At 54.2% G+C, this 15,517-nt stretch overlaps 1 protein-coding gene across 4 annotated transcripts in view; it reads right to left on the minus strand.

Annotated features, from left to right (window-relative positions):
- TTLL1 (TTL family tubulin polyglutamylase complex subunit L1) overlaps window positions 1-15,517 on the minus strand; it is a 35,694-nt gene that overhangs the window by 362 nt on the left and 19,815 nt on the right. For all 4 annotated transcript variants that reach the window (XM_070453464.1, XM_020876953.2, XM_070453463.1 and 1 more), the window contains 4 exons: window positions 14,500-14,608; window positions 10,866-11,009; window positions 7,844-7,930; window positions 5,249-5,412 (listed from right to left, as the gene is read on the minus strand). In XM_070453464.1, the coding sequence (XP_070309565.1) occupies window positions 5,249-5,412; window positions 7,844-7,930; window positions 10,866-11,009; window positions 14,500-14,608 (504 nt within the window). The remainder of the gene's footprint in view (window positions 1-5,248; window positions 5,413-7,843; window positions 7,931-10,865; window positions 11,010-14,499; window positions 14,609-15,517) is intronic.

Genomic DNA, 15,517 nt, shown 5'->3' on the forward strand with positions numbered 1-15,517 from the left:
CCTCCAAACCCGCTTGCCAAGCAGGTGGCCTTGGCGGCCCACCAAGGGCCACCCCAGGCCACAGAACACACAAGCTCAACCTTGTTAAAACTGTCACTGTGGACGGGTCCCACACCCTGCAGCTGACGTTTTTATACGGGCCACCAGACTGAGTCTGGCAATGACCTCAAGGAAAGGAATGACATACCAGGGCAGCCAGGGAGACAAGCGATGTCTGGAAATATGTTACACTCAGCACCTCGCTCAGCATCTGTGGGGTGAGGATGACTAACCCCGGTCCAGACAGGGCACGGGGCGTGGGTGACCAGCCCAGGAGGTGGCAGCCAGGACAGGGAGAGGCCAGTTTCACCTCCACCAGCCATGACCTACCCGTCCCTCCCCACCGATGCTCCTGCATCAGGCTTGTGCGGTGCTACAGCACAGCCGGGGGAGGATGGACAGCTGGCACTTTTACACCAGAAAGAACCAAGCACCTTGGCGCCCCTGACCACAAGGCATCTGGTGACACTTCCTTGCTGGGGTGGGGCCTCCATGAGAGGGGTGAAACCCGCCCAGTGCAGGGCCCTGGCACTGGGTAGGCTCTATGGATGGCGTCTCCTACCCCCCAGGGCTTCCATCACCCTCCTGACTCAGATCCATAGGCATCACGAGTCCCAGTTCCTGTTGGAGGAAACTGGGGCTCAGAGAGGTTTATTCAGTGCACTAAGGTCGCACAGCTGGTATGTGGCAGAAAGAAAGAAAGTGAAGTCGCTCAGTCTTTTCCGACTCTCTGTCACCCTGTGGACTATAGCCTACCAGGCTCCTCCATCCATGGGATTCTCCAGGCAAGAATACTGGAGTGGGTTGCCATTTCCTTCTCCGGGGGATCTTCCTGACCCAGGGATCTAACCCAGGTCTCCCGCATTGCAGGCAGATGCTTTACCCTCTGAGCCAACAGGGAAACCCAGGTACGTGGCAGAGGTAGGGTTAAATAAAACCCAGGACTTCGGATTCTTGGAGAAGGAAATGGCAACCCACTCCAGTATTCTTTCCTGGAAAATCCCATGGTTGGAGGAGCCTGGCAGGCTACAGTCCCTGGGGTTGCAAAGAGTCAGACAAGACTGAGTGACTTCCCTTCACTTCTGACTCTTAATTTGGAACTTTTCACCCTGCGGCTCAGAGTGTGAAGCTTCTGTTCACTGTTCAAGTGTGTGCGTAGGTGTCACTGCTGACCACACGCTGGCTGAGCACCCACCAACATGTCTACATCAAATGCGAAAGGTACTAAGATGCTCAGGGATGTTGCATTAGCTACGTTCTGCCGACTTCTGGAAGAGGGTGTGTTTCCATTAAAGCTTATTCCCAGAATCACCATGCATGGATTGAGGGTGGGCTGGGTTAGAGATTTCTAAGGATGAAGGGTGCATTTTCTGCATTGAGGGTGAAAGGGGAGGGTGGGGAGGAGGGAGGCCAGTCTGCTGAGTATCATCTTCACGGCAGGCACAACGGGGTTTCCCTCTGCCAGACACGGGGAGGTCAGACCACAACCTGAGGGTCCCTCCCCTTCTTGTTTCCCTAAGGAGAGATGATGCCGGACAGAGGACTCCCCAGGCATGCTGGTGGTTCCACCTGTGTGTGTGTGGGGGTCTCCCAGGAGGCGTCCTGGCCCCTCTTCCCGCCAGGGCCTCTTGTTCATACATTATCACTCTATTTGCTTGGTCATGTCTACCATTACTGACCAAAGGGCTGGAGTGACCGCCCCCTCTATCTGGCTCATGCCCAGCACCCAGTCGTGGGGAGCATGTGTGCAGTAAGAACCTGCTGAATAAGCAGAGGGGAGACACACAGGTGGGCTCCCAGGTTTCCTGGGCATTGGTACTGGTCAGTGCAGTTTGAACACAAACAGAAATGAGTGCTTGGTGAGCAGCTTCCATCTGGGACGGGCGGCTCCTGGGGGTGCCCACTGACAGGGCGAGCGTGGAGGAGGGTCAGAGACTGGATGGCACTTCTCAGGCCCCTCCTGGGCTGGCAGGATCCACTCACAGGGGTCAGAACAGTCGTTTTTAGAAGACTGTAAAAGCAGACCTGGCATCTTCTGAACTGGGCTCTGGATGGAGCAAATGCAAAGTGCCAGGCCCTGTAGCTCCGAGGCTGGGATGGAGAGCCGGGGTGGCAGCAAGAGTGTCTACGTCCAGGTGGCACACCGGGCTTGTGACCATGGGCAAGTGAGCCGGCCCTCTCTGGGACACCTGAAGGGCTTTGAGGGCACCCAATGGAATGCAGAGTGCCCAGCATGGCAAGGCAGGACGGAGCCTGTGACGTCAGGGGCCCGTCCGCCCCCCGTCCCCCAGACCCACCATCCCCCTCCCCCAGCACCTCGGCTGCAAGCCCACAGACTCTGACAGGTCATCTGAAGCACTGGGGAGCGAGCCCTGAATGGAAGAATATAGAACCATAGGCTCTGCAGTGGAACCTTCCTCATTACCCCACCCAGGGAGGGGGTGGCCGAATGCATTGCAGGGAAGGTCATCTTTTTGTCTCTCCAACTGAAAGCGCTGAGGCTCCTGACCATGGGTCTTACTGGAAACGGCCCGTCTGCCCACACCCTCAAGGGGGCAGTGGGTTGATGGCGGGCAAAGGGCCTCATAGGCTCCCGACAGCCCACTTTCCCCACTTCCCCAGCACCCTCAGCTTGATGGAGGGGGGCTCACCCAGCTCCTGGCCCCCAGTCTCCCTCCACAAGCACAGCCCCCTCGCCTGTCTCGGGGCTGTCAGGACGGAGCCCACAAGGCCTGCATCACGGTTGTCACAATGCACCACCCACAATGCCAACCCTGGGAGGCTCTGGACGTGCCCCCACCAGGCCGCACCCCCAAACTCTTCCTCTGTGTACAAAGGACTCTCTGTCCATCGTCAGCAATGGACAGAGCCTCCCCCGTCCTCTGCCTCGTCCTGGAAGGTCCCCGTCACCTTCCTGCTCTGAATCTGGCTTCCCCTCTCGCGCCTCGAGTGGGCCTAGTCTTCTCTCCCACCGACCATGCCCCTGGGTCTCCAGGGAACCCCCCCCCCCACAACTTGTCTCCAAAACCTCCTCCCCAGGTCAGCAGAGTCCACCAGCCTTCCCCGCCTTGTCAGTCACCTCTAATCCTCCAGGTCGCTGACCCTAATTCCTTAAGATTCAGGCTCTCGGCTCACTGCTGCTGGCGACCTCAGTGACCAGACAGATGAAACCTTGTCCCCTGACTTACTGTCCTCTCCAATGACCTCCACCCCAGCTCAGCCCCATCCCTGGGGCACCCGACCTCATCATGTTCGGTGACTGCACCCCTTGAGAAACCTCAGCCTCCAGCCTCACCCTGACCTCTGCCCCTTGACCTCTGGCCCTTCTCTTCCCAGTTCAGTGTCTGACAGCCCCCCGCCCACCCTCTCCCTGTCCTCAGCTGCTCAGACCTGCAGCTTCCCCGTCCTGCCCCCTCACCTGGTGAGCACCCCACCCTGGGCACTTCCATGCTCTGCCTACTCCAGGCCTCATCCGGGTAGCAGACGTGCTGGAAGACACAACCAACCAGCCAGCTGGTCGCCCTTTAGGCTTGTGCCCACCCTGCCCGGGCCCCAGGTGCTGCTCTCGTGGACTCACCTCCCACCCTGCTGGGGCCGCACACTTACACCCACACAGCAGCGGCGCTACCCGCCAGGAGCCTGGGACCGGCGCACAGGTGTAAAGTTCACAGCCACTTCTTCATTGCTTTCAAATGTTAGGTGATGGGCTTCCCTGGTGGCTCAGGGGTGGAGAATCCGCTTGCCAATGCCGGGAATGCAGGTTCGATCCCTGCTCCGGGAAGATCCCACACGACGCGGAGCAGCTAAGCCCGCGCGCCACCACCACCGAGCCCGAGCTCCAGAGTCCGGGAGCTGCGACTACTGAATCCCAAGCGCCCTAGAGCCCGTGCTCCACGAGAGAAGCCACCACAATGCAAAGCCTGAGCACCCAGCAACGAGAGAGCAGCCCCCACGTGCTACTAGAGAAAAACCCGCTCAGCAGTGAGGATCCAGCACAGCCACACAGAAATAAAAATACTTTTAAAAAATCAAAGAAATGAAATTTAAACGTGCGTTCTGACTTTACAGAAACAGGTAATGTGATCCTAACAGCTTCAGTCCTTGGCCTTGAGTGCTATTTCCCTCTTTTCTTAGCCCTCCTTCCCCGGCCCACACCCTCTGCAGCACTGGTGCCGGGACGACCTCCTACACAGTGTCCCTCCACACTTCCTGCCCCGTCCGCACTCGGACCAGCCGCCACATGCGGAAATGCCGGCCACACTGGGGGACGGGGCACGGCGACCACCGCCCGCGTCACACAGATCATACTGCACACCCTTCCCGCAGCTCCTCCCCCTGCCTCCTGGCCCCCAGCACAGCCCCACCCGAGTCCTTCCAATATCCACTCACTCTTCCACCGCAAGAACAAGTCGGCCCCGCTCAGCCACTGCCCTCCTGATGGGGTGTCACTTCCCCCCTTTATGTCACAGCCAGGGTGCCACGTATCCCTCCGAGCCTTTGTTTCCATATGTGTAAAAGGGAGCCAGTGACAACCCGCACCTCACAAGGCTTCCGGGGAAACGAGCTGTGACAATGGGTGTCAGGCCCTCAATGTATCTGCCTTCCTCTCAATCCTCTCAACTGTGTTATCCCCACTGAAAGGCGTGCACCAGGTTCCCTTGTGGCTCAGGCGGTAAAGAACCCACCTGTGATGCAGGAGATCCAGGTTCAAATTCTGGGTCGGGAAGACCCCCTGGGGAAGGGAACGGTAAACCACTCCAGTATTCTTGCCTGGAGAATCCCCGACAGAGGAGCCTGGTGGGCTATAGTCCGCGGGGTTGCAAAAAGGTGGACATGACTGAGTGAGTAATACTTTCAAAGGTGTGCAGACTGAGCTCCTCGGTGTCACATGGGTCTTGGGGGTGGACCAGGCGTGGCTGGCCTCTGCTCCATGGTGAGTGACTAGCTCCGCCTTGACAGCTCACCTGGCCAATGTTTTGTTAATATTTCTTTGTTAATATTTCTCATAGACTAGACAAAGGCCTGGTTCAGTACCCAACACTTGTCAGAAACAAGATATTTCCCATAACATCAAAAGGCAAAACACTCTACCTGATAAGGCGAGTCCACATATGCCTAGAAAATCCCAGTTGGGCCCTGGCACACCCCCCACCCCCTGCCACACCAATCTGACACTCACACGGCCAATGGCACAAACCCATGAACTCACAGGATTTCATAATTGCCGAGGACTTCCTTTGGGGGTGACTTGTTCCATTTACAGTCTGGAATTTCACCATTAGGGACCGCGATGTTGAGGGTGTCGTTGATCAGGTTGTACTTAAGGATTCGGTCGTTGGCAGTGCTGGAGGTGAGGGATGGGGACGCGTTGACCTGCGAGAGGAGAGGAGAGAGACCAGGCCCTTCAGCTGGATCACCTACCTTCCCTGAAGCGCAGGTAAGCAGGGCAGAAGCAAACACTGGCCACCCCACAGCGCAGGTAAGGTTGTCGCTTTATACTGTCATGCCTAACACCTTCAGGAAGCACTTCCTGATCTATTTCTTTAGGTGAAATATAACTTAGGGAATTCTTTGGGAGTCCAGTGGTTAGGACTTGGCACTTTCACGGCTGGGGTCGCAGGTTCGATCCCCAGTCAGGGAACTAAGATCCCACAAGCTGTGCAGCTCGGCCAAGAGAAAGAAAATAATCATCATAATAATATTTAAAGATAGGATTAGGAACAGAACCTACAAATCAGTCACCACACAAATACAGATCTTAGGTCAATGTCCACCACAAATATAACTTCAGCATCTACCTGTGTGGTGAGCACTGTCCTCAGCATGGAGAGCTGCCCAGAGCTTTGCTGAAATCAGTGACCCATTGACCCTGATAGAGCAGCATTGTGGGCTGAAGTAAAAGAAAGTGCACCTGTGTGCTGCCTGGCCAGCAAAGCAACATTCTGACCAGAGGAGAAGCCCATCCAGCAAGTGGAAAGTTAGTCCCAGAGGCCTCTGGGGAGGTAAGCGAAGTCACCAAGCACAGACATTCACTCTGCAGAGTCCCACGGGCCCTAAGTCAGCGCCTACTGACTCTTACTTTGCACACAGTTGTAACGACCTTGGTCGGCCGCTTTCTCAGGCCTGGGAGGGAAGAGGCAGCAAATCTGAAAGTTGTTCAGGTTCTTCCCCCGAATGGTCAGACCGTGTCTGTGCTGCCAGCGAGGCGGCTGATGTGTACAGTGGCAGGGGCGGTGCGGAGCTCGGGTGCCCTGGAATTTACCACTGTGCTTTATCATGCCATCCTGTGATTCTCATTACAGACATGTTACAGTTAAGATTTATTATTTTTTAAAAAAACCTTCACAGTTAAGATGCTAGTTCATCAAGGAAAGCTTGAGTTCCATTGAAGTTATGTAAGATAGAGGAACTTCATGTCGATGGACATGAGTTTGAGCAAGCTCCAGGAGTTGGTGATGGACAGGGAGGCCTGAAGTGCTGCAGTCCGTGGGATCACAAAGAGTCGGACACAACTGAGCAACTGAACTGAAGATGGAGGAAAAGGAAATATAAATTACTTTATGTCTGTAGGTAAGACTGACTTTGCCACTTCTCTGCAGGTGTGCTAAGTGGCTTCAGTGGTGTCTGACTCTTTGTGACCCCATGGATTGTAGCCCGCCAGGCTCCCCCGTCCATGGGATTCTCCAGGCAAGAATACTGGAGTGGGTTGCCATGCCCTCCTCCAGGGGATCTTCCCAAACCAGGGATCAAACCCGCCTCTCTTATGTCTCCTGCTGGAGACAGGCAAGGCAAGATCTTTACCACTAGCCCAGATATCTTTCTACATGTACATATGTCTACACACACACACACAAACACACACACGCACACCTCTTTCTCCTGTAACCTGGCTCTCCAAGCAGCTTCTTGTGAGGTCCCCACTTTCCCTGCGAGGACCGCTCATGATGACTTGTTCAGGAGACTCAGCTTTGGCTGGAGACAGCCTGAGCTAAAGGGCATGAGCTGCACCCGCTTCATGGGTCACACAAGGAGATGAGCAGGCAGAGTGGAAGCCTGCACCGTCACCACGCGCCCGGCCCCACGCCCCACTCCCTGGCAGCGGAGCAAAGCAGCACCAGCCAGCAAGGTGGACTCTGTGTCTGGTCCCTGACAGACATGCCAGCTAGGAAAAGAGCACACGCACCCCCTGCTTTCTAGAACAGCCATCACCACATCCTGTCTGCGCCTTCAGATGGGCAGATAAGTCCACTTCCAAACTATGCCTTTGTCCCAAGCGTTCCTTATCTCTGGATAGAATGCTGTGGCCTCCCAGGACTTTCGGGGCTGTGAACTCCCTTCCTGAATGGGAACAGCGTCCCCCAAGAGGACAGGGTGGGGGCCTGTGGAGCTGAACTCACCCAGAAGGACCCATCTGGAAGGGGGAGAAAAATAAAATAAATAAAAGTACTTCTGGGGAATTCCCTGGTGGTCCAGTGGTTAGGACTCCAAGCTTCCAGAGGTTCGATCCCTGGTCAGGGAACAAAGATCCCCACAAGCTGCACAGTGTGGTTAAAAAAAAAAAAAAAAAACCCAAAAAACAGAAGTAGAGCCACTGGCTCTGGCTCTATGAGCGGGGCTTGCAGGAGGTGATTGACGGCAGTGTGCACATTTCCCAGCCATCAGCAAACCCTCAGACTCGAGCACCTGCCCTGGTCCCACCGCCCCCCGTCTCCACCCGCCCCGGCCTGGGGCCTCGGAGTCGGGCCGGGCAGGAGTGCGGGGAGGCCGTGGGGTGGCCAGGCGCCAGGTCGTGGGGCGCGGGTACCTCGATCAGCCAGGGCTTCAGCTTGTCATCGATGATGATGTCGTAGCCGTAGCACTCAAAGCAGTGCTTGTCATTGTTCATCACGGGCTGCGGGGAGAGGACGGTGGTTAGAGCCAGGCTTGCGGGCCCGGCCGAGACCCCTGACGTCGTGCACACGTGACACATCATGCGTGGGTCTCACTTCCCAGACCAGCGGCTCTCCGCCTCCCCCTTCCCCGCCCCGCTCCCTCTCCGTGGGGCTCCAGGGTGGACGCTCCCCTCAACCTCAGAATGGGCATTCAGGAAGCAACCACTGTGTCTCACTCATCAGAGGCTCAATGACCAGCAATGAAGGTCTCCATTGGCACAAGACTGTCCTTGGAGTGGACAGAAGTCCAGCTCCAAGTCTGGGCACCCGGAGTTCAGGCCTATGCAGCCTCAACACTCACACACACACACACACACGCACACACATACACACGTGCACACAAACACACATATACTCACACGCACACACAGAGACACACATGCACAGATGTACACACACATACACGCGTGCACACACACATACACACGCGTGCACACACACATGCACAGGGCCCACGAGGCGCCAGTCCCTTCACAGGCCCCTTGGGATGCAGCTTATGAACCTCTGTTCTCCGTGACAAAAGTCGAATCCATCTACTTAAGACTTCTGGATGCTCTTCTCCGTTTTTAATTCCACTTTATAAACTATTCTCCAAGTGTACAAAAAACCCACCAGCTGCTTGTTTACAACACAGATTCCACGCTGCCTTCTCTGGGAGCAGGCCAGCACACAGTGGTGCTCCCTGGGGTTGTCTCTGCACCCCACAGCGAGGGAGAAACACAGACACAACCGTGAGGACCGTGAGGGCTTCTTACCTGGCAGTGGGTGCGTGGACTCTACTTAGTACATGGATTAAGAACAGGAAAACACCTAAGGAGCGGGGAGCCCAGTGCAGCCCCACTTGTTGGAGGAAAACCAGGCTGGGGGGAGGCTGTTTCATCACATGGAAATCTAGTGGAACCACCGCATTTCCACTGAATTCTGGTGTCCTGACCTGGATACTGCCCACACCACAGTCGCAAAGAGCCTCTGCTGAACAGGAAGTCACAACCCTCTGACATCCCCCAGCCCCGCTGTCTCTGGCCCTCCGAGCATCCTGCCCCCAAGCTGTGGCTCCTAGCTTCTCCATCCTGTCCCACATCCCATGTCCTGGGGGTCTGGGTCCCCGACGTGGTCCACGCCCTGCTCCAGGCCCTTCTCACAAGGTACCACAGCCGCCCATGTCCCTGACTCTCTCTCCCCTAAATTCCCAGGAGGCAACACACTTGGTTAAAACAAGGAAACAAATAATGGCTAAATGAATAAAAATGGGATAAATGAATCCCTGCTCCCCAAACCCTCAGAGCCTTAGAAATGTCACAGCTTTTCAGCTCGAGGCCAAAGCGCAGAAGACCCTCAGAGGCACCTGCCAGAGAAGCCGGCCTTGAGACAGCTGACCGCCCGGGGCCAGGGTACAGGCGTTCTTGATTAGACAGCCACGAACTGTCTCAGATTTCTCAGAGCTCGGCCAGCCAGGGGGACTGAAGCCGGCCAGGAAGGAGGTGGAGGGAGCTGGTTTAACCAGGCACTAAGGCGCCCACATCACCTGTGTTACAGCCTGGCTTGAAATCTGAGTCCAGGACTCCACACACATCCCCACCGTGACCCCCACCCAAGTGTCGAAGTTCAAGACGTGGCTTCCGTGGGGTAAGAGACATGGAATGTGGCCCCAGAGATGTCTCTGACAGTGAACTAGATCAACTAGGCCCTGTGTTCTTCCCTGTTGCGTCTGCCCTGTGAGCCCAAGACACAGACTGGAGGAGCTGGCAGGGCTCTGGAGCGCTTGGTGAAATAGGAAGAGCTTGATTCAAGACGTGGGAAAGCCAGAGTGTCCACCAGAAGCGCTACTCTTCCATCCATAATTTACTGGGCTGTTTCAAGAAAGCTTTCCACATGTAGGGGAAACAGTATAAAAGGCCATTTTCAGAGATAAAAATGGGAGTTGGAGGTCTTCCCTGATGGCCCAGTGATGCTCCCAATGCAGGCGACCCAGGATTGATCCCCATTCAGGAAACAAGATCCCATGTGCCAAAACTGATCTTGCATGATGCAACTGACACCCAGCCCAGCCAAACAGATATATTTTGCTTTAGAAAAAATGGGAGAGGGAATTCCCTGGCGGTCCAGTAGGAAGGACTCGGTGCTCTCACTGCCGTGGGCCTGGGTTCAATCCCTGGTTGGAGAACTAAGATCTCACAGGTCCTGTGCCCTGGCCAAAAAAAAAAATAAAGAACAGGGGGTGGGGGAAGACCTCAGTCTTCCACTGAGAAGGTTACACATATGTATTTTCACACACATCCACCTCGCTGCCAAGCCCATATCACACTTCCTCCAAAAGAGCTCATCTCCCCACGCTTCTGAGTCGGGGAGTGAAGCTCTGTCCACGGCCCCTCAACCCCCAGTGTGTGGGCACCTCCTCCAGTCTGCCTTCTGCGCTAAAACTAGCAGCCTGCGTGCTGGTGCTCCAAGGTGAATTCGTTTCTTTTCCTTGGAAAACAGATGTGCAGCTGCTTTAGGACAGTAAAACAAAACAGAAAAACCGCGAACCAGCCAACAGAGAGGGGACATTAGTGAAAAAGAGGGGGGACCTCTCCCACCCTAAATGTCCATGAAACAGCAGAGCAGGAGACCTAAAGACAAGGAGGCTGCTGAGAAGCCTATCTCCAAAGCTCCGGCCTGTGACAAAGGCTCACTCTCCACTCAGGGGGCACAGAAGAGCCAGGGGTGACAGACGTCCAGGGGACCCGGCCCGTCTGTGGAGCTTCCGAGGCCGTGGCTGCAGAAGGTAAGGCCATAAAAACCGGTGGTTTTAGCGAAAGAGCCATGAGTACTCCCCAATCCCAAACGCTTCGGGTTTGCGCGTCTCCTCGCTCTCTCTGCTCCCGGGGCTCCCCCGATTTCCACCACAGGGCTCACCGCCACGGCCTTCAGGGACTGCACGATGATCCAGTGGATCTCGTCGAACAGCTTGCTGGTCACCTCCTTGCCTCGGGTGCTCTCCAGGTAGAGCCGCAGGTTGTTCACGGTCCACTTGCCCCCGTGGATGTGGTTGTAGTCCTCCTGGCCACGGAAATGGGGGGGGTGGGAATAACCCAGAGCTTGTTCTCACCCTTGAGCATTTTCTGGGGCCCTCCCCCATGGCGGCAGGCACCCGGGGGCAAGGCACGTGGGCTGCGCCCCTTGGGGATCTGAGATGTGTGTTCTTAAAATACAGTCTTCCCTGGGTATCCATAGGGGACTGGTTCCAGGGCTCCCTCAGAGTCCAAAATCCCTGGATGCCGAAATCCCTTACAAGAAATGGCACAGCGTTTGCGTGTAACCTACACACATCCTCCCCATCTCCCGTGTCCTTTAAATCACCTCTAGATTACACATGGGGTTTCCCTGGTGGCTCAGGGGTAAAGAATCCACCTGCCAATGCAGGAGACGCAGATTTGGTCCCTGGGAAGATCCCCTGGAGAAGGAAATGGCTACATACTCCAGTATTCTTGCCTGGGAAATCCCACGGACAGAGGAGCCTGGCGGGCTACAGTCCGTGGGGTCGCAAAGAGTCAGACACGACTGACTAACAACATCCCTAACAGAAATCATAGGAAAAACTAGGCTAACTGTCCAGCAGTACCTTTCCTTTTCCAGTCACAGATTCCTTTTATCATCGAGAAAAATGTGCTTACTTAAAAAAAAATTTTAGAAGCGTGAAGTATACACTTTATGCAAAACACTGCCACATGCACAGATATATAAAACACGAGTGCATATCTGTCTGTGGCCTGTAGGAACGTTATTTTATCAGAATGATCTCACAGCACTGTTCTCCTATCAGCTTGCAAAGCTGCATTTCATGACCTGGCCCTGGTCTCTGATCTTCTCTTGCTCATCCTCCACCATGGGAAACCCTCCAGCAGTCAGGATGAATTTAGCCTCCTGGCGGGCACTCCCAGGGCAGCTCTGAGGTCTCCTGACCTTCTGTTACAGGCAGTCCTTTGCAATCGGCCCCTCCAGGTGGATTCTGAATCTCCTGAGGGCAGGGACTGTCTTGCCATCCTGGTACAGAGTGCAGGGTGGTGCTCTGCACCCAGGGGGCCCCCGGTGGACAGGCAGACACGCTGCTTCACAGCCTTTCTGTGTTCAATATAACATCAGTTCTCCCTGCAATGCTAAATTAGAGCCATGCAAGGCTGAAACTGAGGTTTCTCGGAGTAAGCACTTTTCTACGTTAAAAAGCAAAGCATTTACAAATAAGATCAATGTGGCAACTACTGCTGCATCTGGGACATGGAGAGATGTCAGGCTGACGTATTGCTCCTGCTCTCTTCTGCCGTTTTAAAAGAATGGTTTTTGGGGACCTCCCTGGCGGTCTAGTGGTTAAGACTGTGCACTTCCAATGCAGGGGGTGCAGGTTCGACCCCTGGTCGGGGAACTAAGATCCCGCATGCCAGGTGATGCAGCCAAAATAAAAAAAAAAAAAGAATGATCGATGGAAATAGTGACGTAGTGACTGATGTCCTGAGAAGCCTCATCAGATGAGACCACCCTCCCAATTTTGGTCTGGCACCCCCAGACCGAGCTGGCTTTGCAGGCCAACACACTGCACTGTCCTCAGGACAAGAGGTCAGTCACTGTCATTTCCCAGCTCCGCCCAGACTTCTGGGAACGTGCTACTTGGCTACGAAGGGTCTGGCGTAATGACAGCAATGCTCAGCTGTCCCCAAAAGGCTGGTAAATTCTGTGCTGTGTCACCTGAAAGATCTCTTTCCCATTCTTGTGAATGTGACGTCCTGATCGCGTTACCCCTTCTCCTCTGTGAACCTTGCAACGATGCAGCTCTCAGAAAAACCTGATGGGCAGGTGACGTGGGATCGGCCTCACACGGAAGGAAGCCTCTTGCCACCCTCAGTGACAGGTGGCCATGGTCACATCATTTCACGACCAGCAAGTAAAAACCAGGGCTGCTGTCTGAGAGGGTGGCTGGGTGACCTGCCCAGGTCACACCGCAGGTGAGTCATGGACATCGGATCGAGCCCCAGCGGGTCTGACCAAATTCTTCAGTAGGGTTACTCAGAAAAGCTTGTTTTCGATCAATATTTACCCTTTTTCTACTCCAATTACAGAAAAAGACCAGGGTATTCAGGCTTCCATTCAAGGAAGATGAAAGTAGAAGAGGGTCTTTCATAGATAAATGAGACCTTTGGGATTTGTTCGCCAGGACTGGGTCATAGAGCGCCCCACGTCCCAGCCTTCACTGGCTTCTCCAGGGCTCTCTCTCGCCAGCACCCTTGCTCGGGGCTCCAGCGGCCTTAACCGCTTTCAGCTCTGGCAATGCTCCTTGCGCACGGGCTGTGCCCTCTGCTAGAATGTTCTATCTGCACCTCCACCTGGGGAACCCTTGGCTCAGGCTTCAGGTGTCTGCTCAAGCCTGCTTCTGCACAGCAGCCTCTGGCCAGCTGGCCTCCGGGATCCTTCATTCCAAGCTCCTCCAGCTCTGGGTCTCCACCTTCAGAGTACGCAAACTGTTTGTGACACGTTCCTCCACACGATTACTGGACAACCGTCTCCCCCGCGGGCTCTGGGCTCCATGAGAGCAGAGATCAAGGGAATTTCTTCCCATCACTGTGCGTGTGTGTGCGCGCTCAGTCACGTCCGACTCTTTCTGACCCCATGGACTGTAGCCTATCAGGCTCCTCTGTCCATGGGATTCTCTAGGAAAGACTACTGGAGTGGGTTGCCATTTTCTCCTCCAGGGGATCTTCCCGATCCAAGGATCAAACCCACATCTCCTGTATCTCCTGCCTTGCGGGTGAATTCTTTGCCGCTTGAGCCATCAGGGAAATGTATAGAGACAAGGCCAACTGGTGTTTGTGTAAGCCCCGGAGCTCTGTGTGTGAACTAGAGGTTTAGGATTTTGTTGAGGTGACGGTGGTGGTGGTGCTTGTGGTTTAGTCACTATGTCGTGTCTGACTCCTGGGGCCCCGTGGACTGGAGCCCGCCAGGCTCCTCTGTTCGTGGGATCTCCCAGGTGAGAATACTGGAGTGGGTTGCCACGTCCTTCTGCAGGGGCTCTTCTGGGCCCAGGGATCAAACCCGTGTGGCCTGCATCTCCTGCACTGGCAGGTGGCTTCTTTACCCCTGAGCCGCCTGGGAACACTGCCCATCACCGCAGCCCTTAGTATGCGGGCAGGTGCTCAGTGAGTGAACGACCGTGCGCGAACCCTCTCCTATAATCCTCCCAACAGCCGTAAGGCGATGATATTACCTCCTTTCACAACTGGAGAGACTGGGGCTCTGACACTCAGTTAACTTGCCCCCAGGGTCACAGAACTAGAAAGACAGGGCTTGGACAAGGGATCTTCTTTCTCCAAGTGCCCCACCCCGACACAGGCTGGCACTCAGCTTGAGCAACCAAACTGGATACCTGGGGCTCCCCCTCATCAGCGCCAGGGCATCTTGAACCCAACTCTTCTACCCACCCACCCTGTCCTGCAAAGAGAAAAACAAAGAAACCCACGAAATCAGCCCATTTCCTCACGCTCAGCTGAGAAGCAACACTTACCCCGTGCTTCTGAATGGCGACGTTGGTGAGGTGGACAAACATGTTGTCCAGCTCACTGGTGCTCGGGGTGTACTTCACTGTGCAGAAGCGGCAAAATCCAAGTTTATACCTAGGTGGGAATGCGGGTTAACTCAATGCATGAGGACAAGCATAAACAAAACATCACACTTTTTTGTCTTAAAAGAGCTGCCAACACGGATGTACCTAGAGATGGTCATACTGAGTGAAGTGAGTCAGACAGAGAAGGAGAAATACCATATGACATCCCTTACATGTGGAATCTGAAAAGAAACGATACAAATGAACTTACTTACAAAATAGAAAGAGACTCACAGACTCAAGAGAACCAACATATGATTGTCAGGGGTTGGGGGAAGGATGGGGAAGGGATAGTTAGGGGGTTTCAGAAGACATGTACATGTTGCTATATTTAAAATGAATAACCAATAAGGACCTCCTATATAGCACAGGGGACTCTGCTCAAAGGCTATATGGTAGCCTGGATGGGAGGGGCGTTTGGGGGAGAATGGATACATGTATACGTATGGCTGAGTCCCTCCACTATTCACCTGGAAACATTACAGCATTATTAATCGGCTATACCCCAATACAAAATAAAAAGTTTAAAATAAACAAACATATAGATAAAGACAAAAAATTGCAAAAAAAAAAAAAAAAGAGCTGCTTTTTGTTTGATCTTTTAGAAGAGTTGCCTTGTAAAATTTTTATGGTTCTTTTTAAATAAGGGGTTTATTAAGATATAATTTATATGGAATAAAACTCATCCACTTTAAGTGTACAACTCAATGGTTTTGAGTATATTCAGAGTTGTGCAATGATCACCATTACAAATCTGTGTCACTCCAGAAGGAAACCCTATGACCAGCAGCAGTCACTTCCCAATCCCAGTGCTGGGCAAATACCAAGCTTCTTTCTGTTCCCATGGTTCTGCCTATTCTGGGCATGCTGTGGAAGCGGAACTGTACAACACGTGGCCTGCTGGGTCTGGTTTCTCTCT

The sequence above is a fragment of the Odocoileus virginianus genome, chromosome 23 (assembly GCF_023699985.2).
Source record: "Odocoileus virginianus isolate 20LAN1187 ecotype Illinois chromosome 23, Ovbor_1.2, whole genome shotgun sequence".
NCBI classification, from domain to species: Eukaryota; Metazoa; Chordata; class Mammalia; order Artiodactyla; family Cervidae; genus Odocoileus; species Odocoileus virginianus.